This window comes from Pseudovirgaria hyperparasitica, assembly GCF_010093815.1.
Source record: "Pseudovirgaria hyperparasitica strain CBS 121739 unplaced genomic scaffold EJ05scaffold_11, whole genome shotgun sequence".
In the NCBI taxonomy this organism is placed as follows: Eukaryota; Fungi; Ascomycota; class Dothideomycetes; order Acrospermales; family Acrospermaceae; genus Pseudovirgaria; species Pseudovirgaria hyperparasitica.
In genome coordinates, this window is record NW_022985559.1 from 713,540 (window position 1) to 740,096 (window position 26,557).

The 26,557-nt window shown below is 51.3% G+C and overlaps 11 protein-coding genes across 11 annotated transcripts; 6 read left to right on the top strand and 5 right to left on the bottom strand.

The window, feature by feature from the left end:
• The first annotated feature begins 364 nt into the window (after window positions 1-364).
• EJ05DRAFT_66335 (uncharacterized protein) lies at window positions 365-1,874 on the top strand. Its single transcript, XM_033749860.1, has one exon. It carries the CDS (start codon window positions 457-459, stop codon window positions 1,501-1,503), a length of 1,047 nt encoding a protein of 348 aa, XP_033598953.1. The 5' UTR covers window positions 365-456; the 3' UTR covers window positions 1,504-1,874.
• Window positions 1,875-2,047: 173 nt separating this feature from the next.
• EJ05DRAFT_66351 (methyltransferase type 11) lies at window positions 2,048-3,363 on the top strand. Its single transcript, XM_033749861.1, has 2 exons — window positions 2,048-2,970; window positions 3,020-3,363. Exon 1 carries the CDS (start codon window positions 2,124-2,126, stop codon window positions 2,940-2,942), a length of 819 nt encoding a protein of 272 aa, XP_033598954.1. The 5' UTR covers window positions 2,048-2,123; the 3' UTR covers window positions 2,943-2,970; window positions 3,020-3,363.
• A 44-nt stretch (window positions 3,364-3,407) lies between these two features.
• Window positions 3,408-3,962, bottom strand: EJ05DRAFT_502011 (uncharacterized protein; the record flags this gene model as incomplete). The annotated part of the gene is made up of 1 exon (XM_033747188.1): window positions 3,408-3,962. One exon carries the CDS (start codon window positions 3,960-3,962, stop codon window positions 3,408-3,410), a length of 555 nt encoding a protein of 184 aa, XP_033598955.1.
• Window positions 3,963-4,509: 547 nt separating this feature from the next.
• On the bottom strand, window positions 4,510-5,171 carry EJ05DRAFT_441212 (acyl-CoA N-acyltransferase; the record flags this gene model as incomplete). The annotated part of the gene is made up of 3 exons (XM_033741974.1): window positions 4,510-4,657; window positions 4,712-4,970; window positions 5,021-5,171. 3 exons carry the CDS (start codon window positions 5,169-5,171, stop codon window positions 4,510-4,512), a joined length of 558 nt encoding a protein of 185 aa, XP_033598956.1.
• Window positions 5,172-6,749: 1,578 nt separating this feature from the next.
• Window positions 6,750-10,079, top strand: EJ05DRAFT_454568 (HET-domain-containing protein). Its single transcript, XM_033742452.1, has 2 exons — window positions 6,750-8,200; window positions 8,336-10,079. Exons 1-2 carry the CDS (start codon window positions 7,210-7,212, stop codon window positions 9,601-9,603), a joined length of 2,259 nt encoding a protein of 752 aa, XP_033598957.1. The 5' UTR covers window positions 6,750-7,209; the 3' UTR covers window positions 9,604-10,079.
• Window positions 10,080-10,236: 157 nt separating this feature from the next.
• On the top strand, window positions 10,237-12,109 carry EJ05DRAFT_539457 (uncharacterized protein; the record flags this gene model as incomplete). The annotated part of the gene is made up of 4 exons (XM_033749520.1): window positions 10,237-10,496; window positions 10,661-10,799; window positions 10,863-10,971; window positions 11,185-12,109. The coding sequence occupies exons 1-4, from the start codon at window positions 10,284-10,286 to the stop codon at window positions 12,107-12,109; spliced, it is 1,386 nt and encodes a 461-aa protein (XP_033598958.1). The 5' UTR covers window positions 10,237-10,283.
• Window positions 12,110-13,193: 1,084 nt separating this feature from the next.
• EJ05DRAFT_440981 (protein kinase) lies at window positions 13,194-14,651 on the top strand (the record flags this gene model as incomplete). Its single annotated transcript, XM_033741961.1, has 5 exons — window positions 13,194-13,417; window positions 13,477-13,799; window positions 13,859-14,154; window positions 14,221-14,383; window positions 14,461-14,651. 5 exons carry the CDS (start codon window positions 13,194-13,196, stop codon window positions 14,649-14,651), a joined length of 1,197 nt encoding a protein of 398 aa, XP_033598959.1.
• Window positions 14,652-15,987: 1,336 nt separating this feature from the next.
• Window positions 15,988-16,774, bottom strand: EJ05DRAFT_502016 (uncharacterized protein; the record flags this gene model as incomplete). The annotated part of the gene is made up of 2 exons (XM_033747189.1): window positions 15,988-16,156; window positions 16,224-16,774. 2 exons carry the CDS (start codon window positions 16,772-16,774, stop codon window positions 15,988-15,990), a joined length of 720 nt encoding a protein of 239 aa, XP_033598960.1.
• A 595-nt stretch (window positions 16,775-17,369) lies between these two features.
• On the bottom strand, window positions 17,370-19,543 carry EJ05DRAFT_66503 (uncharacterized protein). Its single transcript, XM_033749862.1, has 3 exons — window positions 18,979-19,543; window positions 17,809-18,813; window positions 17,370-17,740 (listed from the first exon to the last, which is right to left on the bottom strand). The coding sequence occupies exons 1-3, from the start codon at window positions 19,172-19,174 to the stop codon at window positions 17,529-17,531; spliced, it is 1,413 nt and encodes a 470-aa protein (XP_033598961.1). The 5' UTR covers window positions 19,175-19,543; the 3' UTR covers window positions 17,370-17,528.
• Window positions 19,544-19,963: 420 nt separating this feature from the next.
• Window positions 19,964-21,216, bottom strand: EJ05DRAFT_502018 (uncharacterized protein; the record flags this gene model as incomplete). Its single annotated transcript, XM_033747190.1, has 4 exons — window positions 19,964-20,549; window positions 20,642-20,856; window positions 20,893-21,144; window positions 21,199-21,216. The coding sequence occupies 4 exons, from the start codon at window positions 21,214-21,216 to the stop codon at window positions 19,964-19,966; spliced, it is 1,071 nt and encodes a 356-aa protein (XP_033598962.1).
• Window positions 21,217-23,128: 1,912 nt separating this feature from the next.
• EJ05DRAFT_493686 (spindle pole body interacting protein) lies at window positions 23,129-25,651 on the top strand (the record flags this gene model as incomplete). Its single annotated transcript, XM_033746138.1, has 3 exons — window positions 23,129-23,673; window positions 23,726-23,786; window positions 23,840-25,651. The coding sequence occupies 3 exons, from the start codon at window positions 23,129-23,131 to the stop codon at window positions 25,649-25,651; spliced, it is 2,418 nt and encodes an 805-aa protein (XP_033598963.1).
• Between the last annotated feature and the right edge of the window lie 906 nt (window positions 25,652-26,557).

A 26,557-nucleotide genomic window follows, 5' to 3' on the forward strand; every position in this document is an offset into this window, starting at 1 on the left:
TCGTACACATATCGAAATGCATAATCGCGTGGCATTTGTAGATATAGTCCCACAAAGCCGTATCACATCGCATCATAGTTCCAACTCAAAGGATCATTTCTCTAGGGACATCCTACTCGTCAATCGTCTTGTTATACCTGTCGAGAGTCAATGAAGCCATGATAAACTACATTTATTGTAGCCTGTTTGCCAAGCAGAAAAGTGCTATGGAATGCTCGGTCCTTGAAAACAGACAACACAGCCACTTCACTTCGCGTCAATCCGAGGTTTGGAATGCGAAGTCGGTGGCGATTGGATTTAGGCACCCGAGTATCATGGTGTATATATGTATCGCATTTCTTCGGGCAAACAGTGCTTTATCATGCTTTATCATATAACAAGGCTTTACAGCATTGTGAGCGGCGCATTGTTCATTATTCCATCGCCCTGTTCTCCGTATCCAAAACATCATCCCGAATGCCGTCATCAACGTTACCCAACGATCCTCCATGGTCCGGACGGTTTTGGACTACCAATGATAAAAACCACCTGCTGGCGCTACCCCCCGAAGTTCTCCTCATCATCCACGCCCACGTCCCCGGCCACGTGCAAGAAGCTTTCCGCCAAGCCTGCGCGAAACCCTACCATGTATTCAGTTTTGCGTCCTTCGCCCGCACCAGTACACGTCTAAGACTGAACCTCCACCATGAAACAGGCGACCGCGCAGAAGGCTTGCTTGCCGAACAAAGACTGTTCAAGGAGGCTCTGAAGAGAGATTTATGGTACACGGGACCTGTTCGCAACGAACGACGTCGGGAGGCGCATATGGGGCGCGAAAGGTGTTGTTCGACGTGTCTGCAGACACATGACCGGCAGTTCTTCACAAACGCGGAGATGGAGAAGGATCCGGGTGAGAGGCGGTGTGTGGGCCAGCAAGGAGACCTCGTAGTCGTGACAGGAGGGGACACCACGATGATGAGAATAGGAGGAGATGACAAGCCCCTGACCTGGGCGAAAATGGTCAAACTGGATTTCCAGGACCCAGTCGACAGGGTATCGTCTTATCGATTGTTTGCATGGCCACCGAGATCACAATCGACATACAGTAGGGAAGAAGCGCCGGAAATCACGTACACCAGGTTGGATGGATACAAATTGTCCTTCCGTCGAGTCCTGTATGTTTCCATCACGGATGGTAGCACGTCGTACGATCAGGACGTTCAATGGCAGCATGTACAGGAACCTGCGCCGCATTACATATGTCCGCACGTTGCACTCACGGCGGAGTCCTTGACGGAAGGCTGGCCTCTGCTGCACTCGCCTTTTGGTCGAGAGTGTGCAGTCAGGCGCTGCAGCACAAAGTGGTGGCTTGAGAGATTAGACGTTGACGGAGGTTCGAGGAAGGAGATAGTTCTCAAAGTAGAAAGAGGACTAGGAAAGGGCCCGACCGATCCGAAGTGGTTGGCACAGCTCAGATCAGACCAGGGGGATGTGCAATACCGTATCAGTCAATTGATCAGATGATCAATGCCCCCCTCGGTGATCATTTGACCGGTTTGGGTGTCTTTTTGGGTGGTGCAGTTATACACACCTTTTGGTGTCTGGGATTAGATTTTTCCTTGAATCAGACTTGTGACTTACGGATGGGTAGACACAGGATTTCAAATTCCTTCTGTTTTGACTTACGAAGACTGTCTGGTCGGTACTGAACAACTGATATTGATTGCGATTAGTTAACCCATAGTACGTAGTATTTTGAATATAGATCATCATTGTTGTGTGAAATAAGTATGAGCAATGTCTGCACATTCTCTGACCCGACAATGTTTTATACCACGCATATTCTGCTGCTACATCTAGAGTATGTATTCAAAGTCTACATGTATGTCTGAGGGTGTCAAAGCTACTCGGTGTCGTAATGTCAGCCCAAGCTGATACCTGTCGAAGCTACGCTACGTAAGTACCAAGCTTTCCTACAAGGAGTCAAAACAAGCTTTTCCACGCGGCAAAAGTGGGGTCAGCAACGAGGTAATAATATATAAACAGCCAACCCATCCATCCTCCACAACCTCAAGCTACACACACCTAAAACAACAACAACATCTCCTCCCTCCCAAACAACACCATCAACCTACCAACCCACAATGACCACCACCTCGCCCCCGCCAGCAAAATACCTCCACGGCCACCACCCCTCCGTCCTCAAATCCCACTCCTGGCGCACCGCCCAAAACTCCGCCGCCCACCTCCTCCCACACATCACCCCCAACGCCCACATCCTCGACATCGGCTGCGGGCCCGGCACCATCACATGCGACCTCGCCGCCCTCGCCCCCGCCGGCCACACAACCGGCCTCGACGCCTCGCCCGCCGTCCTGACCACCGCCCGCGCCACAGCCGCCACCCGCCACATCCCCAACATCTCCTTTGCCCAAGGCGACATCTACGCCCTGGCCTACGCCGACGCCTCCTTCGACGTCGTGCACGCCCACCAGGTGCTGCAGCACATTGGCGATCCGGTCCGGGCGCTACGCGAGATGCTGCGTGTGGCGAGGAAGGGCGGGGTAGTCGCTTGTCGGGAGGCGGATACGGCGGCTTCGGTGTGGTGGCCGCGGAGCAGGGTGATGGAGGATTGGCGCGACACGTATGTGCGGACGGCGGAGGGGAGCGGGGGGAGTCCGTATGCGGGGCGGATGCTGGGGGTGTTGGCGCGGGAGGCGGGGGTTGAGGGGGAGAGGGTGAGTGTGGGTGCGAGTGCGACTTGTTATGCGGGGGCGGATCGGAGGTGGTGGTGTGAGATGTGGGCGGAGAGGATGCAGGGGGAGTTGAGGGGGAATATTCTGGAGGGCGGGTATGCGACTGTTGAGAGGCTGGATGAGCAGGTGAGGGTGTGGAGTGAGATGGCGGGGGATGAGGATGCGATGTTTACGATGGTGCATGGGGAGATGATTGTGAAGGTTTGAGGGCTTGAAGGCTTGAAGGCTTGAGAGGGTAAGGGGTAAGTCTTGCTACTTGGAGGACTGTCTTTTGATATAGATAGCTCTCACCACATACGAGTGTCGAACGAATAGCCGGTACACCATTTTACTCTGTATATACTTTCAGGACACCATTACTTTCCAACTTGACCACAAGAGACATCTTCTTAAGCTTAGGTGTGAATTCATAAGTTATGCTATGGTACGTCTGCGTTGCAAGCAAGCTCTGGACTCTGAACGCTGCAAACGCATTCTAGCTTGAAATTACCCCAGCGCCCCCCAACACCATGCATGCAACATGCTCTCCACAATCCCACGTTCCCCTTCATACAGCCTCAGTGGAAATAGCACGCCAGAACGAAACATCCACTCAGCCCTGCTCTGCCCCTTTCAATCCCCTCCATCAACCCCCTTCACCAACCTTTCCCACTCCCACCCCTATCACCCACCCTACAACCCCACCTCAACATGCACACCAGCAACATGCCCACACCCATCCCTCTCACACCGCCACGTCTCCTTGCCCCTCTCAAACGCCTGCCCATGCCCAACTTTCACGCTCTGGAAATCCGGGCAGGGGCACATGACGCAGCGCCAGCGAGATGGGCTGGTGGCATGCTCGGATGGAGAAGAAGGGGGAGAATTGGCGGATTGGTTTGGGAAGGTGAGATGGGTGTCTTGTTGGGGGTTGTTTGTTGTTGATGGTGGTGGTGGGTTGTGTGGGTGGGCTGATTGGGATGTTGTTCCGGTTCCGGGGGCGCTGAGCGTGGTTATGGGTGTGAGGTGGAGGATGTAGGATTGTGAGTGTGGAGGTGAGAGGGGTGTGTTGTTCTGAGGGTACGGTATGGTGGGAATGGGAGGAGTCGCTGGGGCTGAGATGGGAGCTGCTGCTGCTGCTGCTTGATCTTCGGGGGTCAGGCGAAGGAAGGAGTGCGGTGGTGGTGGTTCAGCATTGCGGGTATCCTTCTTCGGGCTCTGCGTTTCGTCTTTGCTTTGGTTAGCCATGTTATTAGGCCGTGGGTGTGGTAGTCTCGAAGATTGATTTAGAAAAGGGCGGGCTACGCACTACCGACGAAACGATGTGTGCAGTATATAAGCGTAGTGGAATTTGCGAGAAAACAAGGCTTGGTCACACAGCACCATGCGGACCCATCACTAGAGTGTGAATCAATTCAGATTGGTTCAAACAGGGAATGTGTACGTCCGGAGTCAAGTCCGTGGAGTATAGCCTATGGGTCTATGTCAGATGTGTGACATTGGAGCTCATGTGTTGTCACTTGATTGTGTTACGATCAACACAATTCTTGTCCCACACACAGATTCTCGCTTTACCCAGCTATCGCTTAACCCGGTACGAGCAGGGCCCAGTCGTGAGTGAAGACTGCAGGTCCAAACCGTCGTCCACATATTGACGATTATCCATATGATTGTTTTAGATGAACCTTAGTGAGGAATCATCAGATAGTGACTTGAAGATGCTTTCGACTGTCATATTGACAATGCAAGCTCCAGTCTACAGGTCACTGGCTATAGGCACAGAGAGTGCTATAAATCACCACACATTGCTGGGATCAACGTGGAAGTCTTCACCGTTTTCACGAATGTGCTTCTTGTCTTTGTCTCTCGGCAGTGGCTTCCTCATATCAAATGCATCTTCGCCGTCATTGTAGTAGTTGACAACGCGTTTGTATACCGTGTATCTACAAACTGTCAGAACGTCGAAGGATTATCATTCGGTCCTAGTAGTCACTTACCCTAGCTTCTTATAGAGCTTGATTGCAATCTCATTATCGGTCCTCACGAAGAGGTCAATGAACCAGCAATTTTGTGCTTCTGCGACTAACTCCAGGGCTTCCGAAAGCTTCGTGCCCAGTCCGATGCCACGAGCCCACGACGCTACTGTGAGGGCTGTGATATGTGCGTGCCAAGGCAGGTAGTTCGGGTTGGTATTGGTATCAGGATCGTAGGGTGTAGGCGAGGAGAGGAACGGTGAAGATTCAATTTTACCCAGAACTACGACAAGAGTCAGCGAAGAGCTATAGAAGAATCGCAGTAGAACTCACGATAAGCAGCTACCCTGCCATTTCTTGTCTTGACCACATTGCAGCACTCAGGCCATCGGTCCAGGTAGTCCATGTAGAATTCTGTCTGATATGTCTCGGTCAACGGATCGATGTTGCAGTCGCCGAACTTGAAGAGGTCCAATGCTTCCATCTGGTGGACTCCATAGCCTGGAGGCATTGGCTTGAGGTGCTCCCATGACGTGCCCTTTAAGGGATTATAGGGCTCTTCAGCTACTTTCGACTTGTCGATCTTGACTCTCCGAACCACGGGAAACCAGTTCTTGTCTACGTCGTAGTGGGTTTCGTATTCGTCGCTGTCGTCTTCTGGACCGCCGGTGGGAAGAGGCTCAGGTATAGGGCTGTACTCGGTGGGGAAGCTATAGTCACGAGTATCCGAGGTGGACATGTTGACGCGATTTCAAGAGAAGTGCAAAGTGTGTTGTCACGAAGCAAAAATTATGAAGCAACTGGACAAAAGGTTCAAGAACTGCCCCGCAACGCGACGAACCTACATGACGCTAGGGAGCAGTAGCAACGCTAGGCCATGAAAGGCAAAGCCCTGAGCCTGCAAGTACAAAGAAAGTATCTTACGCAGATAGGTCTGTCTTCTTCATGTCGCGTTGCCATGATCGCTGCAGGTCCGGATCTATTGGTCAAAGGAACAGACTTGAAGCTCTTTCAAGATATCACAAATTTGTAGAGGGACTGTGGTGCACTACCACAGTGAGCATTGCTTAGAAGTAAATTCTGCTGCTTCTTATATCGGACATTGCGTTTCCACACAATAGTCATACCAGCGTGAACTTCTCGGTATTAGGCTTGTGAGATCTCAGGTACCTTGCTTTGGCAATTGATGCTAGAGCACGCAATGGTGGACTGCGAGAATGCGACCGACGATTGGCGATCCGAGTCCTTCTGACACCCGAGTAATGTTGAGACTGTAGTGAAGAGCACTATGCATAGAGCCTGTAAGTATAGTACTTTCATGTACATAGCGAGAAATTTATAAGAAATAGAAGAAATGTAATCGATAGCGTGAAGAGAATGGAGTGAAGGAAACGGTGGAATCAGGACAGGCTGTTGATCGTGATTATGTCCTGTAATCTCCTCCTGGCAGAGTTTGGGCCATGGCACATACTTTGACTTCAGTGACCTTATGATAGTTGCTGATAGACTTGACGAGAGAGGGAGCGCTGATGTCGGCGAAGCGTTGAAGTTTTCCACTCTTAAGCATTAAGCACCTAGGGAGTCGCAATAGGAGTACCATCAAGATACTGACAGATTCCTGCCTGAAGAAAGCCAATATGAGGGTACTGTATGGTGGATATGAGTGTTCCTTTTCTCGTCATTACAGGTGTAGCTAGATTGTCTATAGGATATGTGATGTCGTGATAGGAAGTCGAATGAGGACTGCTGAGGAGTGTTCTACGTCTGCATTCGCGTAGACCTTCGGACTCCAGGAACAGAGCGGCGCGCATACGATCAGTCAACAGACTAGACGTACCTACATTGGAAGGAAGCGTTGTCGTTGTCGAATTGCTCGACGATGTTCTGTGTAAGAGTTGAGGATGATTGATGATTGCAGTAATTATCGCAATGCTTAACAGCGGAGTCGCAGCCGAAAAACTGGCTGCTCTTTAGAGGAAGCGGAGTAAGCCTAGGGAGCAGGCCGCGGAGCCATCTTATGCCCGTCGGACGTCATTGCTTGACCTTCGTCATTCTCCTTTGACGACCTCCTATCCACTACTATTCACTCCACTGTTGTTGTGTGTACTATGTATGCCATGATATCCACGATCACCACCACTGTTCCACAGTTGGTGCAATCGGGATACTAGGATGCACAGCCCTTCCCGCCTCCCCATAGACTACACCGTCAAGTTTCCACAATTGCATGCCAACCGCCTCCCGGGCCCCCACAGGTTATGCCATATTGTCCACTATATTGCGGCGCATATCCATCTCATTGGAAGACTACACCTGTTGTGTCATGGAGTCACGTCTTTTTTTGGCCTCGTCGTGTGTCGTACCATCTATCGCACATGCCGCGAGTCATAACTTCACCCTATGCGAAAAAGGGTCCACTGCCCAGCTCCGTGTCAGCCTTCCATCTTCTCCCGCCATGATGCCTCGTTCCTCGCTTGTTTCTTCTCATCGCGGTCCTTTGCCGCCGTCCAACATATGCGGCAATGGACCAGCGTGATCTCAATGTGAACATCATCGGAGATCAGTCTTCTTTCTGTGCACGATGCAGGCCATTGTGTCTTGACCCCTCTCAATACCGCTGGCGTGAGCGGACCGATCCGACAGGGGCCAGCTTTTTGGAATCGACACCTATAATTGATCAGGATCCATATGAGCGCACGCAGAACATTCCGTTCATTCTACACGACTCGCTACCACAGCTTCCACGACTAGAAGAGACGGCATCATCAGGATGTGCTTTTTGTACACTATTACGAGCGGCAGTACTCTCAAAGCTATCACATATCACACCGGATTACGCGGACTCTTCATCATCGGTCGACGCTCGTTCCCACTGCCATCTAGAATTTTCTGAAGCAAAATATGAATGGATAAGCGCAAAAAGCGTACACTGGGGGGAAAATGCCAAATACTGGTATCTCAAAAGTCTGAGCCTTTATGGGACATGTACCACTGTAAACGAACACGCCAGTTCCAAGAAGTTCAACATCTGTTTCGACGTCATAAGTCCTCCCAGTAAGTCCTCAGTCGGCGGAGCAGCGATCGCTGCTGAATTGAGCGAATCAGTCCATGAAGGTGCTCCTCTCGCTATATATCAACGGCCATTGGTGAGTTCAATACTGTCCGATACGAATCTGAACATGGTCCGCTCATGGCTACGGTACTGTAACGCCGGTCACACGTTATGTGCCAGTCCTTCTTGCGCAATCTTACCCACGCGCCTTGTCGAGATAGATACAGTAGGCACCTCATGTCGATTGAAACTTATGAACGAACCCGGTGATCAATATGTGGCACTGAGTTATACATGGGGCACTTTTCAACCACCCTTACGCCTGACGATGCAATCACTTGACGCATTTCGCAACAATATCCCATTTGCGCTCATGCCACGAGCCTTCCAAGACGTCCTTCGATTTGTTCAAGCACTTGGGTTTCGCCATGTCTGGATTGACTCTTTGTGCATTATTCAAGGTGCGCTACATGTTGTTCTTTGTCCAACCGCACTGGGACCTCTCCTTTTGGAGCGCCCTCTCGTCTTGGGCTTAAGCTTGGTCGTCCTAGATATTGTGGCTCTCCAGGATCCGCACTCTTACTAACTACTGGCAGACAATGAAGAGGATTGGTCATCGGAAGTCTCCAAGATGATGGAAATCTATCAAAACGCTGCCCTGACAATCTCACTGTCGGGAAGCCGAACACCGCACCAAAATATTCGGAGCGAACTGGAGATCCGCAACGCCATTACTATGTCTTACACGTCCCTCTTCAACTCGCAAGTACCTGGTCACTATCTTCTCTCACCAAGCCCGAGTGTCAACACATTCCAGGGACCGTCGCTCCAGTTCTTCCACGACGTGGATCCGTCGTATTGGAACACTCGAGGGTGGACTTTCCATGAAAAATTGCTGTCCAGGAGGACGCTCTACTTTGGCACTCGGAAAATGTACTTCACATGCCAAGAGTCGCTCTTCATGGAAGGGAGTGATGTCTGCGAAGAACCGAACCGCTTGACATATCCATCGCTGGCTATTCACTGGTTCTGGTACCGCATCAACAAGACTCGAAATCCGGATTCGCTATTGGAGAATTGGTTGACAATGGCACAGGCCTACAGCACACGAAACCTGAGCTACATCAGCGATAAACTGCCAGCACTATCGGCACTAGCTAAAGAGATGCAGCAACGACTGGTCGATAATTGTGATTTGACAACACGCTATCTCTGTGGTATCTGGGATACTGATTTGATTCGCGGACTGGCCTGGTATCCGGTCTCTGCAAACACCAGTGAAACGGACCAACTTTCATCACAACTCATAGTGAAACGCGACGATCTTCCATTATCACTTCCGGGACCATCGTGGGCGTGGACCAGCTACGACACCCCGGTTCGTTTCGCGCATCTCAATCTTCTTTCTCATAGCATCGAGAGCGATACTAAACTCAGGCTCACCTCATCAAACACGAAAGAACATATCAGCGACGCTTCCTCCAGCCCAATGGCCTGCATCTCTCTCCAGGTCTCCAGCCAGATAGTCCCCCTCAACTTCTCCTACCTCGTGGACTCCACGGGCAACGCAATGCAAATCTCCTCCGAGAACAACACCGTCGAGTTCTCTCTCAACTGGACGACGTCAGATTACGATGCCGCAACAAACAATCAATTGGACGTCTACGCCCTTGCAATCCAGTTTCATCATGTCGAGCGTTCATTTTCCAAACCTTACATCTCAGTGGGGCTTCTTGTTACGCCTGCTGGGCTGGGTCCAAATGGCGTGAAGCAGTATCGACGTATTGGGCTGGTGTTTTGCAACAGTGAGAGGAAGAGCTCGGTGTTTGATGGTGTGGAGGCGGAGACTGTGCTGCTTGTATGAGTCTGTGGTGTTTTGACCTTCGCGCTGGATGTATTTCATCATTACATTTCTCAATTTCCCCGTGGATGCAGCGATACGGTCACGAGGAATACTTGGTGACTCTAGAGACCATTCAGTGAGCTTTAGCGATGACATTCGAACCTGGGTTTGTCCAACTTGGCAATGCCAAATCTTGCGGTTGGCAAACGTGTTCAAGGCGGACGAGCTCGGTTTGAGTTATTGCAAGTTCTTGTGATTGTATTACTATTTGACGCATGTACATTGCACACTGTATAGTTATGATGGATGTAACAATGGCGATGACTTATGCGGCTTCTGTATGATGGCGAAGTGTCTGGAAAGACTAGACGATGAATTCGTCTCTCGATACTTGGCCGGTATATCCTGGAACTGTGTACACTACTATATGGAAAAGCGACCATGAGGAAATGAATACAAGCGGAGATCTGTAGTAGTGCACCAGACCACATACAGCTTAACCAATTCCCACACATGGAACCCATGTGGAGAGCCGCAGATCCATACCCAACACAGCCTAGTTTCAAACAAATGACAAGGATGACCGCGCACCGCCACCGTGGCCACGGTTCAACTACCCCAGGCTCGGCATATCGTTACACTGTCTTATGCCAACTCACACAAGATCTCATTGATCACGCTTTTGATCTCAATCGATTAACATGTCTGCGCATCTCTTCGACGTCAAAGAGCACAAAGTCGCCGGCTGCCATATCCGCGAGTATCCCGGCTCGACGGTCGACCAGGAGGATGTGCTGTACCTGCATGTGAAGCAGTACGTCCCGCATGAAGCGCAAACGCCGCGCTCTCCGACGACGAACCCAGCGAGAGATGCGGTGACGTTTATTGCGGCGCATGCGGGCGGGATGCCAAAGGTGAGGAAACGCAGGAAAATGAACCTAGATATCGCGCTCTGCGCGGTTTGCCGAGGTTAATGTTTGTTGTTGTTGTTGTTGTTGTTGTTGTTGTTGTTGTTGTTGTTGTTGTTGTTGTTGTTGTTGTTGTTGTTGTTGTTGTTGTTGACGTTGGTGTGTTATAGGAGGTGTATGAGCCGCTTTGGGACGAGATGCTGCTGCGGTCGAAGGAGCATGGGTTTGCGATACGGGGGATCTGGATTGCGGATGTGAGCAATCATGGGATGAGTGGGGTGTTGAATGAGGGGAAGAATAGCACGGATTGTGAGTGAGATGGGAGATGTCAGAGGGGGTTGGAAGACGTGGTGCTAATCTGAGATTGTACAGATTCGTGGATGGACCATGTGCGCGACTTGCTGCTTGTTGTCAATGAGTTTAGGCATGAGATGCCGAGACCGTTGGTGGGGATTGGGCATAGCTTTGGGGGGAATCAGATGTATGTGTTTGTTTACTTTGTCCTTGGTTCATGTGTTTCCGCGCTTGATTACTTTTCCGTGACTTTCTTATCTTATCAAAACTTGCAACTCTTCTTCTTCTCAATCTCTCTCTCTCTCTCCTCTATATGTCTCCAAACCACTCCCTGATTCATCCCCACGAACATCTATCTCATCGCCCCCCTTCCCCACCCACAAAACTGACTCCCTCCCAGCGTCAACCTCGCCCTCATCCACCCCCGCCTCTTCACCACCCTCCTCCTCCTCGACCCCGTCCTCCAACACCGCCAGCCCTACATGGGCTTCGCCTGCACACCCCCCGGCGTAACAAACTGGGCCCTCCACAAACCAGACCTCTTCCCCTCCCGCTCCGCCGCCATCGCCACCCTCTCCACCCAACCCCCCTTCACCCGCCTCGACCCCCGCGTCCTCACCCTCTACCTCGCCCACGCCCTCCGCCCCCTCCCCACCCCCCTCTACCCCTCCATCCCCGCCGCCCTCGCCTCCCTCGGCCTCGCAGACACACACTACTCCCCGCACGACCCCCCCGTAACATACACCACCACCCGCACATCCGAGCTCCTCACCCTCAACAGACAAAACTTCGCCGCCGCAAAGGGCCGCTGGAATCGAACCACACACCCCGACCTCGATCTCCTCTCCAACGGCTGGGCAGGCAGTCCCGACCGCATAACACACCCGGACCCCGATACCCCACCCCCTATCTTCCCCATGTACCGCCCCGAAGCAGGCCTCACGCACGCCCGTCTGCCGCAGCTGCGCCCGTCCGCGTTCTTCCTGCTTGGGCGGCGGACGTGGCTTGCGCTGGACGAGCTGCGTGCGGGGATCGCGAGTTGTGGGACTGGGGTTGGGGGCAGTGGAGGGGTGGGGGCGGGGAGGGTGGAGTCGGTTGTGCTGGAGGGGCAGGGGCATTTTTTTCCGTTGGAGGTGGTGGGGGAGTGTGCGGGGAGGTGTGCTGGGTGGGTGGGGAGGGAGATGGAGAGGTGGAGGGGGGAGGAGAGGGCGTGGGTGGAGGGGCGGAAGGGGGTGGATCATGGGAGGTTGGAGGGGGAGTGGTTTGAGGTTATTAGGCCTCCGGGGAGTTTTGGGAGGGGGGCGAAGGGGGGCGCGAAGATGTAGATTGGGGGTGGAGGGGGTGTGGGTGTGGGTGTATAGATGTGTGAGGTTCGTGGGTGGTCGGAGGTTTGTTTATAGTTGTATAGTGTTGGATATTAGACGGTCTGGCATCGTGTACTATGGCATGCTTTGTGTGGTCTTGGCTACGACAATCACGAAGCGTCCAAGACAGTGAGCATGCCTTTCCGCCACGCAGCATCTCAAATAACCATCATCATCGCGAGCTCATGTCCTCCTGAGATCCGCACTTTGTCTCTGTTTTTCTTATTCTCACCAGACGTGAGCATATACAATCGGATACCATCCAAGGTCCTAGATTAGGATTATATAATTAGTCACCCTAAGGGTATAGGTTGGGTTCATAATCTATGCTAAGAGATAAAGATTAATTATGTTGGATTAAATGAAGTAGGGTATATACCCAAGGGGCCTTACTTAGGTATTTATTTCTACTTGAGGCCTAAACTTAAGCCTTAGACTTTAATATTCAGGCCTTGATAATGCCTAACGAAGTGTCTTGGCTATACTTCGGTATGTACTCTACTCTATTTAATCTATTAAAATCTATCCAACCGATTAGTATTAAATTATACCGTCTAAGTTGCTAAGTAATTATGTAGTTAATAATTTAGCCGAAGTAACCCCCGGCAGCCTTCTATCATCCGCCTCTTATTCTCATCTCTCTCTCTCTGTCTATCTCTCTCTATAATATGTGTTTTTAACTAATTCTGACCTCTTGGGCTTCAGAACAACGTTTATACACGTGTTCTTTGACCGATTTTGACTAATTCTAACCTTATAGGCTACGGATATACACGTGCTTCAAGCTTATTCTATATCACTTAGTAAGATGGCTTAGATATAAGGTATAATAGGCGATTCGTATGATACACATGATACAACTGGACGCTTGCGAAACCCTCCTTAGGCTTGGCTCGAGGATGCTCTCGCAATGACCCGCCTTTATCCATCTTCCCATAGACTTCTCCAGCTCCGCAGCCTACCCACGCAATTCTCTCGGCCATGTCTCTGCCATCCCCGCAGCTTTGCCAGTCCTTTGCGACGACGACGATCATCACTACAGAGAATGGCTTCCTCACTCCAGCCTTCTTCGCAACCTTTAGAATTCCCTAGTTCAGGGTTCAAGGTGATAGCACCGTCGACTCCAGTGGAAGAAGAATCGATCCCGAACTACAAGGCGCAGAGATATTATCCAGTTCGTATCGGAGAAGTCTTCAATCAGAGATACCAGGTCGTAGCGAAGCTAGGCTACGGCTCAAGCTCGACTGTTTGGCTTTGCCGCGATCTTGGGTACGAAGGACTCGGGCTTTTATGTTTTTTTTTTTCGGGGCTGATCCATGTTTCCATAGGGAGCGCCGATACATTGCCTTGAAAGTATACGTAAATAGCTCCAAGGTCCATCGAGAGCTTCCAATCTACCAGCGTATCAATCAAACCCAGTCCAATCACTCCGGTCGAGCATGTATCCGCATGCTTCTCGACTCATTTGAGATTCGTGGACCAGACGGGAAACATATCTGTCTAGTCCACCAGCCGCTAGGAATGAGCCTACACGACCTCAAAATGCGGGCTCGGGGCAAAGTCTTCAGCAAAGAAGTATTACGAATCTCGATTCGCCAACTTTTAGTTGCCTTGGACTTTCTTCATAGGGATGCACATATCATACATACTGGTGATTTTCAGAGCGCGTTCCGTAGCTTTGGCCCAGCACGGCTAACTCGTCTCTGTTAGACTTGCAGCCGAGCAATTTACTGATGGGTATCGATGATGAGAGTTTCTTTGCCCAGTACGAACAGAACGAACTCGATGACCCGAGCCCCCGGAAATCTCTCGATGGCCGCACTATATACCTCTCGCGGCCACTTCCGCTTTCCTTTGGACCTCCAGTGCTCTGCGATTTCGGCGAGGCTCGATTTGGCGAAGGAGTCCATCGCGACGATATCATGCCCGATGTGTATCGAGCTCCCGAAGTTATCCTAGGCATGAAATGGAGCTATTCGGTTGATATTTGGAATGCTGCTATGGTTGTAGGTTATTCATCTCGAATATCTATTTTTTTTTGGTTACTACAAAGTAGACTGAGATAAGAACAGGTTTGGGATCTTTTCGAACATAGTCAGCTTTTCACTGGGAGACGCTCGGATGGAAAATATGACGATGGGAACCATCTCGCAGAAATGATCGCAATCCTCGGTCCCCCGCCCCCTGGATTCCTCGCTCGCACGGAGAACAGCCTGCGGTACTGGGATGAGAATGGTAAGTAGACTGGCAAAGAGTCTCTTGTGCTGAGAGACAAAAGGATTCTATAGCTAATGAAATACCCCTTTTCCCAGGCAAATGGAGAGACCTCATTCCCATTCCCAACGCCAACCTCGAACGGCTCGAACAAAGACTGGTCGATGGGGATAAAGACGGATTCTTGCAGTTTGTGCGGAAGATGCTTACCTGGATTCCGGAGGAAAGGCCTTCTGCGGAGGAGCTCATCTTTGATCCGTGGTTGATGGAAGGGCTGTTTGATTCGTAGTTGGGCTCTCGGCTGGGAACGCACGGAATTCCACGACTTGGACCGTCGTTTTGGATGGAAGCGAGAAGGTCGTTATGTACTTAGCTTGTTGGTGTGAATTATGCATTCATTCAATTTGAAGCCCTGGAGCTTAACAAAGCCCGTACGCGAGATTTTTTGATCCTGCAAAGGATTCAGGCTGTCCTAGCTATTCTACCTACTACTTCACGACCAGACCAGAATGCACCAACCGATCCGACAGCAAAAGAGAAAAAAAAGTTAAAAGGAAAACCCTCGCACTCAAGCTCGATCACACACTACATGCAACCCAGCGGTCCTTCCTTAAAGTCATTTCGCAATTCCTCAATCGCGATAACTAACCAGTATACAAAGAACCCTTAGAAAATAGACCAGGCAAACCCTTAAATACCTTTAGCAGGTAGCAAATTCTATCCAAGCCCTACATTCCATCTAATAAGTAACTACCAGATATACACAAACCCTTTGGAAGTTAAACTTAATACACTCCTAGGTACCTATCAAATATGGTACATTCGCGTGAAACTTTACACTCTACATGATATATAACTACCACGTAACGTCTTGATGATACTTGACCATCTGCTGTAGTACGGATTCTTTCGCGTAGAACTTGCATTTGCAGTACGCCGTCCGGGGCATAACCCGCTGAAGGTGCTCCTACGCGACGCCAAATGCGAGGCGTTCGCTATGGCGTACATCGACGATATTCCCGTGTTTAGTGGGGAACTTGACGAGCATCTTAGCCACCTGCAGCAGGTATTCTCGGCTCCGTTTGGGAAGGATCTCGGTCAAACAAGGTTTGCACCGGAAATCTATAGAATGGTTAGAGTCTAGCTAGTTTTCTATAGGTGCATATATGTTAAATCGTAAAAGTCTCTACTGGCTACGTAAGATGAGAGTTACTAGAGTTGGTCTATCGTCGGTTATATACATCAGTAGAGCTGTAATTGATTGTTATAAAAGAGTAAAACAGGGCAAGCCTCTACTGGCTATCCAAAATATACAGCTTCTCCAGCGAGGGCGAGCATGAAACCGCAGATACCTTACCCGTTTCACGATTAGCATATGATGTGCAAACACCGTAACACGGTACCAGCTACCCTCATCCCTACCTTCACACCTAGACATCACACTCAACACCCATCAAGCCACCACAAAAAGTCACATTCACAAGCACACACGCACCCATTCACACACCAAATCCACGTCAAATTTCCACACACCACCCCCGATCTAAACACCGCCATCCTCAGACAGCTACACAACCTCCCCACTTCCCCCCCGGACAAGAAACCCACACCACCCCCTCCCGACACTACATATTCCTCCGCGCCCGCACCGCCGCCGCCCTCTCCCTCGCCTCCTCCCTCTCCCTCTTCCCCTTGATGCGCTCATTGATATGATGCTGCGCGAGAGTGGGCAAGTGCTTGCGCGCCGTATTGGCGCTAGTGACGTCTTGCTCCGCTGAAGGAGAGCAGACGGCCCTGGTGTATGTTATCAGCATGTGAGAGATTGGAAAGGGGGGGGTGGGGAAGTGGGAGTTCAACTAACGACGTTGTGCGTACACGGGGGACAGGGTCATGTGTATCCATGGATACGTCTCCGGAGGGGGAGGATGCGAGGGTGCGCATGCGGGCTGTTGGGGCGGTGGTGGTGGACTTGGGGGTTGGACCGCGGGATTGCGGGAGAGGGGGACCCATGGGGGAGGCGGACGGGGCACGCAGGTGTTTGGGCTTGGTCTTGGGGGTGGAGGGCGCGGCGGGGACGAAGAGGGGTTGGTCGTCGCTTGCGTCGCTCATGGTTTTGCTGGGGGTGCGGTGGTGGCGGCTGGGTGGGCGGGTGGAGGGTGGAGGAGAGGCGATGGGCTCGGAGGGCTGGAAGACGAAGGTGAAGTCGCCGAGGGCGCCGACGCAGGAGATTTCGATGAAGCCGCCGGGGCGGACGGTGAGCTCGAAGCAGCCTTGCTTGTAGCTTTTTGCTTCGGAGGTGGCCGTGTCCCACTGGAGGGAGACGTGGTCGCCGGAGGGATCTTTGTAGGAGATCTTCACCTTGGCGGCATCGATGGTGAGGGTCAAGCCCGGGAAGTTGAAGACTTCGGGCATGGTTGCGGTTGGGTGATGGGAGATGTGAGGTAGTGATGGAGGTTCTGTGAGGATGTCTGAAGATTCAGGAACAGAAAGGAGCAGTGACTTTTGCTGAAATATCGATAGTCTGAGATCTTCGTGGTGACTTGCAAAGAGAAGTAGACAGTGAGCTATCCCGTACAGGATGGAAGGTCAATTGACGAACTGGACAGGCGTACAAGAGTGGTACTGAACGTGAGAATCGAAAATGCTTGTGTGCTTGAAGAAAGTAAGACGCGTAGGAGTTCGTGGTCAAGAGGCGGTGGAAAGTAAACAATGCAAACAGAAAAAAAGCACGGCCCACGATCACGAGAAAAGATCAATTAAGCCTAGTCTCATAGAAGATATTCTCGTAGCCAATAGGCAGCAAAGACAATTTGAGCTGGCCAGTGTCGTCATATCTGTAAGAAAGTGAACTGCATGAGAAGTGAACAACTTGCGAACGCTACTTGAGCACCTTCCGTACTTGAAGGCGCCCGACGTGTGTGATATGGTATACAGGTGGCTAGTCAAACCAATTGCTATCGCACATCAGATGGAAACATTCAGTGACCGTATAAGCTCTGTCTGTTTATGTTTTGAAGGGAATACAACCACTAAGACAGACACTTGAGGTTTAGTCGACGCCTCGAAAAGAAATCAAACAGGCATGGACCGAAACATTCGAAACAACATAGAATCCTGTGACTTGGCCACTTCCCACAGTACTCGACCAGCTGATCGCTCACTGGTCCTACATTTCCTTGAGCAGCTTCAAGGCAGCCTTGACGGTATCATCGAACCATAGCCACCACTCAGCGTTGTGGACACACTCTCCCGGGACAGCTTCGAGGAACCCTTGCACCTCGCGTGTCCAGAACGAGAACTTCTTCTTCTTCCCTCCATCTACGTCCTTGAGCAAGATAGTACGTGAGCCAGGCGTTCCTGGTATGTGCTCGAACTCAGCTGTCGTAGACTGTCAGAAAGATATGCAGAAAGTATACGGACAGTCAGGACTGGTAGATGGGACTTACATAGTCTAGTCAGAGTCCACTCTTCCAACATAAGTCCTCCCTCGGGCTTACACGCAAAAGTCATCTTAGCGGTATTTGCAGGGTCGATGCTGAGGAATCCTGCCATTGGATTGCCGTTCCGCGATATCTTTCTGACATACAACCCTGAACCGTGGGGAAAGTCTCCATGAGACTTGTATGATACAGGTTCCTGGCTTTTTCTCGTCTTTTCCAGACTCAGACCTTTCATGTTCAGCTTCTGTATTGTAGGGGTGGGCGTGAGCTGGCGCTCGTCAATCAATGTGGACTGGCTGTCTGGCGTACTGCAAGTTGCTAGCTTTGGCACGAGAGCCTTTCGTTCGTTGGACGCAGGTGTGATACCTGTAGCGCTCGCTGGCTGCATGGCGAAGCAGCTTCTCAGATGCATATCGAATGCCGAACTCGCGATACTGGACCCGCATTTCGGGCATATGGGACGGCAGCTCGTCAGATCCGGCGACGAAACAGACGTGGGATGGACAATTCCGTGATCTTTACGCGTCTGCGACGGATTCGATGTCTTGGGTTTCGCGTTTGTCGTGCACGTTACGACGCTTGGTGTCAGTGGCGGGCCTTGTTTCTTGGAAGCTGGAACTGGAACTGGAACTGGAGCTGGAGCTGGAGCTGGCGCTGGCGCTGGCGGCTTGATGCTAACCTCAAACCGTCTCCCTGCTGGTCCTACCCATACTGCTTGTATGTCACCTCCACGGAGAATACTCAGCGAGAAGTTCCCAGCCTGAATGCCTCTGAGCTCTGTTGTGGTATAAGCAGTGCGAAAGATTCGCATACCGCCCGTTGGGGAATACCACCAGGCATTGACCTCCTTATCATCCACCGTCAGTTCTAGGTCCGGAAAGATGTATTTATCTGACTCAGGCATGATTGCTTGACTGCCGTTGAGGGAACGAGACGGTGTAAGGGAGGCGATCGCTCGGTGGACGTTGTGAACTTGGCGATGCCCGGAGACGTCGGGATGGCAGGTCAAAGCTGTAAAACGACGTCAACTAGGGCCATCTCAGACTTTGGATGCAGAAAAATTGGCGGAAACTCAATCACAGAAAAATTGCGAGAATTGAAGCAGCGTGAGAATGAGAAATGGCAGTCAGAATAAGTGGGGACTAGCGGTAGTGTGAACAATGCAAACCTACCCACCTCGCAATTCTGCAGGTACCTGTGTATAAGAGAAAAACCTTCTGTGACCCATTTTGACTAGAAGGTAGGTAAGAAAGACTTTGCTAGGCTCATATGCCGCTTTCTGAGGCCCAAACATGATGCTCTTAGCAACAGCGTTCAAAAAGACAAGAATGAAAGATTGACAAACAATCAAGACAGCCCAGACATGCAACATACCTCAAACAGTCGAACCTGAGATTAGAAATCCAGAGACAAACTTCATGTAACAGGGACAAGAACGATCCAAATACTCGGCGCTTCGCAACATCAGTAGTCGAGAGCCACCAAAGACTTCAACCCACGACACCCTCAAGCAGCACGCCTCTCAAGCCCGAAGCACCTCAATAGCACACCGAACAGCAGCAACAAACACCACAAGCCCTCTAACATACTCCCCACACGGCCTCGGCAGAAACATAGCATCCCCATACGCATCCTCCGAAGAGCCGACCTCAAGTCTGAGAAGCGTGCCTCCAGGGTACACGCGTCGGAACTCCCAGATGCGGGAGCTCAGAGAAGCGGTCAAGCTGCTATACATAGCTACAGTATTTCGACGTCGTGGTGAGTATCAAATCAACAAAGCTCTGAACGAAAAGAAAAGAAAAGGGGTGGGGTCAAGACGGACGATTCCAACATTGCTCAGTTGAGATCCCCCAAGTCTCGACGATGATGAACGTGCGTGTTGAATGCTGTGAGAAAGACGATCCAGGAATCGGTGACGAGAAGATGAAGGGAAAGATAGAGACGCGAAGATGAGAGAGCATGGAAATGGGTACGAAAAAGTGGTAGGGAACGTAAATGGATGCAAGCAGGGGATGTACAAACAGTAAGCGAAGTTGAACATTCAGTAGTGAATAAGTAAGGGCCTCCTTGGCATCGCCACAGTTGGCCGAAACCGCATCGAGGGACAGCTGCAACTCTGTGAACCTAGCTGATCTCTTCATATCATTCAGATCCCTACAATCTAGTCAAGCTGACCCCATAGCAGTATTCCCTCACCATACAAACCCACCGCAAAGCCCCGCCCAAAAGCCTTGTCCCTCACCGCCGTACAGGCACTCTCGAATTCATGCCCGACATACAGGTCCTTCAAGCCTTCTTGCTCCGTCCACTCTTGGATCCAGCTGCCTGCCTTGACATCCAAGCACTCCGGGTCATCTCTTCGAGCAGCACACGCGACCTTCTGTTCAAGACTAGGAAGATGCGGATGTCCGGCGAGAATCAGCGCTCCCGAATCATCGACACTCAGGTTGTCTACGAAATGCTTCGTTCGGACAGTACGTTTGTGGCTCAGCTCGTTAGTGGTGGAATTACGCTCGTAAAAGTAGATACCAGTTTTTGTGGTTGAAGCCACTGCGACATGTGTCGAATTCAGGAGTACGACACCATTGGCGAACGGAACACGAGCAACGGAACGCACCTCGTTTGTGGCGAAATTGACGTAAAAAACACCTCCGAGGGGCAAGCCGACCAGAGTCTCGATGGTCTGAAGGACGTGATGATTCTCGTGGCCGAAGTACTGGCAATTGGTGATGTAAGTTTCGTGGTCGCTGATGGCCGCGAGGTTGTTGGGCGTGTTCAACGAGGGATGCGAAAGGATCGTTTATGAGTCGCCGTTGGCTCCTCTGCCGTGAGATCCAACGAGAAAATCTCGAGCCGCTTGCCAGTGGAAAGATTGTTAATCACGAATAGTGTCTTACTCTCCTCATGATACTCGATACCCAACGGATGGAATTCCCCTCCGGTTTCTGGATAATCAACCAACTCAATGTCCACGTGGCTCGCCATGTTGCGGCCCTTATACATGTATCGAACGAGATGGCCAGGTGGGCCTTTCTTTGGGTCGTCGAAAACATTCTGCTTCTTGTTAGCAGACTATGCTACGACGTTCACCAGACCGGCGACATATGAAGCACATTCCATTATTGGATTCCAATGGTCCCTCCCTGGGTCACAGCTCAGTATCCCAAACCCAACACTCCGGACCATGACCGCATCCTCGCAGTTCTTAAGCTCCTTCAGCGGGTATACATATCGATGAGGCTGCACGATAGCAAGCTTCGAAGGCGCATTCGCTATGAAGGTATTGATCACAGGGAGTCGATCGAGTCCGAAAGCTGCAAAGGCTACAAACACTGCGACGTTCTGTAGAAGTATATGTTAGCATTGGGCTGGAGCTCCGGGAAGCTAACTACGTACAAGTACTTTGCCAAGCATGCTGGCGGTTGAAGCTCAGTCAAGCTGTCGCAAGAATATCGGTCCAATGGTGAAGGAAGAGAGTGTTCTTGGAGGTCGTCAAGCTCTGTCGAGTATCGTCATTCGGTGGTAGTGGTGATATGAATCATATTATCATACGACCGCATTCCAAAGAGGCCTGCATGATGCATAAAGCATGAAGGCCTCGGCCAAACCTTAGAACGGTGGGGTAATTAGCTCCAGTTTTTGAATCCGGCGTTGGGACGGATCCGCTGGGGACATCCATGAAACCTACATGCTCCATGTGCTCTGATGCCGAATGTTCGGTGTTATGTTGGCGTGCGCATGGATGTAGACGCGATGGCAATCGTAGTGGTGGAGAACAGAGAGCTGTAGGTGCTTGTCTGAAACAACTCACAAAAGCTGTCACGTGATTACAGGGATTGCAGACCATAAACTAAACATTCCTCCACGATGACTTGAGATTTGATTGTGATATGCAAAGAGTTTGATGGTTGAAAATGCCTTCTGTGAGGGTTTCATGGAAGATATATCTTAATCCCATCATTTCTCATCCTAGTCCACCAAATAGCCGACATTGACTCCCAACCAACTCTTCCAAGGGTGACATCCACTCTGAAAGGGCGAGTGTTGAATGCGAGCAAGGCAGTCTGCATAAATCTACGGCACTGTAACCTCATTAGATCCAACAACAAGCATTTTGTCCTCCTTAACGGCTAGGAGATCACTTCCTATCACATTGCTGTTAGACTCGTCTGTGCCCTGGTTGCCAGATCGTGACATTGCACTAAAGAATGCTTGAACTCTGATCCGTAGTTGGAACCAGTAGTCAGAATCAAAACTGTCCCTGTCTTCCTGAGAAAAAGACTCGTCCGGTGAGGACTGCTGGGCATGGAAGAGGTAGCAGCCTGAGAGTCCGGACGTGATCAGTAAGATACGAAAGGCGGCAGCACCTGGAGGTTGCAATGCTTTCAGCCACTCCTTGATCGTTTGAATGAGTCTGGGCCAAAGGATCGCGGATTCTTTGTGATAGTCGCGGCGATGAAAACAAGAGGGAGTAAATATATAGAGTTATCCAGGCCCAGACCCAGGGTTCAGCCACAAGTGTCTCGTGGCGTTGTGGCGGTAGTGTAGTAGTCTACGGCAGACAATATATAGCAGAGGACACCTCTCGCAGCGCAAAATAAGAAGACGACAATGAAATCTAGTTAGCTCTCAATTATATCTCTTCTCTATCAAGCTAATGTCTACGGTATTGACCCATTTCAACTAGCTACATGTACATCTTCTACCTGATCATCTAGATGACAACTCTTCGTATGTGTATCTAACGCGCATGCAGCTTGTCGTCTGCCGTAGTGATTGCGCTATCCGCTAGCTTTTGACCCTTTTGACCCTTTTGACCCTGAAACAAACACGGACCATTTCACTTTTGCGCAACTAAACACCAAGACATGAGACATCTCGTCATCTACAACCCCTTCAAGCCTGCCCTCACAGGCTTGATGCCTCCACAATAACGTTTAAACAATGCGCAAATACTCTTGACTCTTGTCCTCCGCTTCGACTCCCCATATCCTTCCCTTGCAACGCTCTCCCTGGACTCCGCACGCGCTTGTATATCACCCACCGACACCTCCGAACCGTCTAGACACTCCGCGATCCGATACTCAACTGCGATTTGCAGTAGACAGACCTACGCGCATCAATGGCGTCCGTGTTACCGCATCAGGTTGCAACTGGTGGCGATGGCACCGAGACCGGCCGCCGACATTCTTCTTCCATCTCCTCCTCGCGATCACCCTCTGCCTTGTCGATACGTACGGCCAATCGCGCAGGGCGTCCTACGAAGAACACTCCCGTGCGGCGATCGGATGACTCGACTTCTCAAATACCATCGAGACGCTCTTCCATGTCTTCACCGTTGCAACCCGCACCGCACACTGCCCAGTTGTCCATACCCAGCAATCACTACCATACCCAGAGAGTCAGGTCACAGTATCCCTCAGATGCTTCGGAAAATCATGTGGAGTACATACTGGTTGCCAGTTTTGACATTGATCGCGGATCAATCATGGAGCACCAGTACCCTGGGCCTGTCGGTGGAGACGAGACTATGCTGGCGGAGCTGATGCTACCAGATCAAGCACACGTTAGGAGTCAGGATTGGACCATTTTCTTTCTTCACAAGGACAACTCGGCAGAAGAGGAGGCAAAGGAAGAACGACTAGCAAGGAGGGAGCGACGGAGGAGGAGGGACCGTATAAGAGAAGCACTGGAAAAGGGAGACCCCGTTCCCGAGGAAGAGCTCCAATATGCAGATGACGACATTGATGAAATGAGTGATGATGACGACGATGATGACCCTTCTGAAGACGACGACGATAGTCTAGAGGGGCCGCCCTTGATATACGTCTTGAATTTGGTAAATACAAAACAAGACAACACCGTCAAGAGGTGAGGATGCTGAAGTTGAATTGGACCGGGAAAAGTGCTTACAATGACTCAGAGGAGCTGTCGTCAAAGCTATGGCGATATGCACAAGACATTCTTTTCTTCATATCTACAAGGTTTGGATCACACCTCAAGCGCGAAAGTTTCGAGCAGAAAATAACTCCGTTAGCCTCTCCTACTCCTTGCACTCGAAGAGTATTTCCGCTCTCCTCACCCCGAAAGCCTTGCATCCCTGTACAATGCTCTCAACTCAATGGATCTGTCGCTCTTGCCGCGGTTATCTCTTCTAGAGCGATTTGTCCTCCAGGCAAGTGGCGCGAAAGACATGTTCATTGAAAAGTTCGAGGCCTTGATGAGACAGCGCATGGAGGAAGACGCCCGTGCTGGCGCTGTTGGATCCCCTGATCTTGGTCCAACCTCGAGCGCTCGAATGAAACCTCGCTACGCTCTGCCACGAGATACCCATGAGTTTGAGTCACGAATCAACTACAATGGCATACCAATTCCTGTTAAGATTCCTACCGCAATATCACCCGAGACGGTGGGCGACTTCTCCCTCATAAAGCTTATTCAGACCTTTTCGGGCCCGCATTCGTCTTCACCCCAGCCATTTGCTCTACATCCTCACCTCACAACTGGTGGCTCATACACCCATCCCATCATTGTCCTTGTAAATGCCCTTCTTACGCAAAAACGAATCATCTTTCTTGGTCACAACATGCCTTCCGGCGAAGTCGCGGAGGCTGTTCTTGCAGCTTGTGCACTGGCGTCTGGTGGGATGCTGAGAGGGTTTACACGTCATGCTTTTCCCTATACTGATCTCACGAAGATTGACGATCTGCTCAAGGTCCCAGGTTTCATTGCTGGCGTGACGAATCCAGCATTTGCAGGTAAAACCGAGTGGTGGGACTTGCTCTGCGATCTTCCGACCGGCCGAATGAAAATCAGCTCCAAGATCGAAGCAGCCCCTATCACAGAAGGCCTTCTCTACTTCCAACAGCAACAAAACCAACCAAACAACCCCCTTTCCTCTCTCAACCTCGGTGCTCTCACCGGGTCAGGCAATAGCCGTGACGGCGACATCACAGGCGACAACGCCTTCATGGACTCGCTCCTCTCCAGCATCGCGAATCGCCACGGCGAAGCCGCCATCCGCAGCCGCTGGCGCGAATGGGTTCTCAAATTCACACGCCTCTCATCCGCCTTTGAAGAATGCGTCTACGGCGCCTCCGCGCTGTACTTCGGCACCCCCAAAGACGCAAGCATGTACGGCGTCCACGGCCACGGTTACGTCTGGCCCGACGAAGCATCCCGCCTCCGCGAACTCGCCGCCAACGTCCACCGCATCGAAGCCTGGCGCACAACCCGCAGCTACTTCTCCTTCATCCAAGACATCACCCAGATCTGGACCAAGCGGCCCGTCCAAGGCATCGACTTCCAGCACCAGCACGACCGCCTCCGCACCCAGCGCCTCAGCCCAGACACCAGCGCAGCTATCTACCTCGCGCTCGCCCGCGCCGTCGAAGACGCTGCCTACGGCTTCCATACCAACAACACCATCACCACCCCCGCCACCGCCACCGCCACCGATTCCTCCCCCACCACAGACGCAGCCCTCTCCCTCACCACAACCCTGACAAACACCTCCATCCCCATCCCCGACTCCGCTTCCGCCTCCCTCGCCCCCGGAACCCCACACCCGCTCTTCCCTCCTCCCCTCAAACTCCCCGCTACTCACCCACACCTCCAATACAACACCATCCTCCAGCTCCTCGCCGTCCTCCCCGAGTCCAACACCGGCCTCTTCTACCTCTCCCTCGGCCTCTTCCACCCTAAACATGCTGTCCGTGAAGCGGTTGTCAGGCTGCTTGATCGTGTGCGCGAACATGCCGCTGGCCGTCATTATTGGGCTTGTTTGGGCAGGTTTGCGAAGTTGGCGTTTTATCGGATTAAGAGGGAGGAGGGTGGGGGTGGGAAGTAGGGGGTTTGATGGGGTGATAGGGATAGGGGGGTGGAGGGAAGGGAGGGCAGGGAAGGGAAGGGAGGGATGGGCAGGTATGGGCGGGGGATTTTGGGGGTGGGTGGAGGTGGGATTAGAAAATCTGCTTTTGTGTGTTACATACCCTTTGCGCGCTGTTGTTGTTGATGTTGTTGTAGATGTAGATAGATGGATGGATAGATAGACAGGGAAAGGAGATGGAGAGGGACGGGGGAGTACGGGGGAGCAGCGAGAGAGAGTAGGAAGCGGAGGAACTCTGCTACATCTCGTATAAGCGGTCGCGAGATACCCGGTCTTCAATGTATTACCCTCCCCCGAAAGCACGTTGTTGATGTTTTATATCCCCATGCCATGCCATACCATGCTGCGTCCGCTGATGGGTTTCGATGGAGTGATGGAGTGATGGTTTGATGTGAGTGATATGAATGATCTGAATGATATGCTATGCCACAAACCCGCGCTACATGATATGACATCCCATCCCATCCCATCCCATTCCACGCCACGAACACGAAGACGACGCCCACCCATAAACCGTCAAACCCCACAGAACCCACAGCGCGTGACAGGCAGGCGATATCATATATATATACGTCCCATACATCCGCCACGCACATAGTAGCCGCTAGCACTCGTAGCATATTGTGGCGGTGCCTGAATTTGCAAACCCTTATTTTTGGCAGGGGTTTTCACCCGCCGTCGTAATGCGCACTGTTTACTAAAGATTGTCGATGTGATTGTTGTTTTTCCTCTTGTCTTGTTCTCTCTGTCCGATTCTTTCTTGTTCTCTCTCTCTGTCTGTCTGTCTGTCTGTCTGTCTGTCTGTCTGTCTGTCTGTCTGTCTGTCTGTCTGTCTGTCTGTCTGTCTGTCTGTCTGTCTGTCTGTCT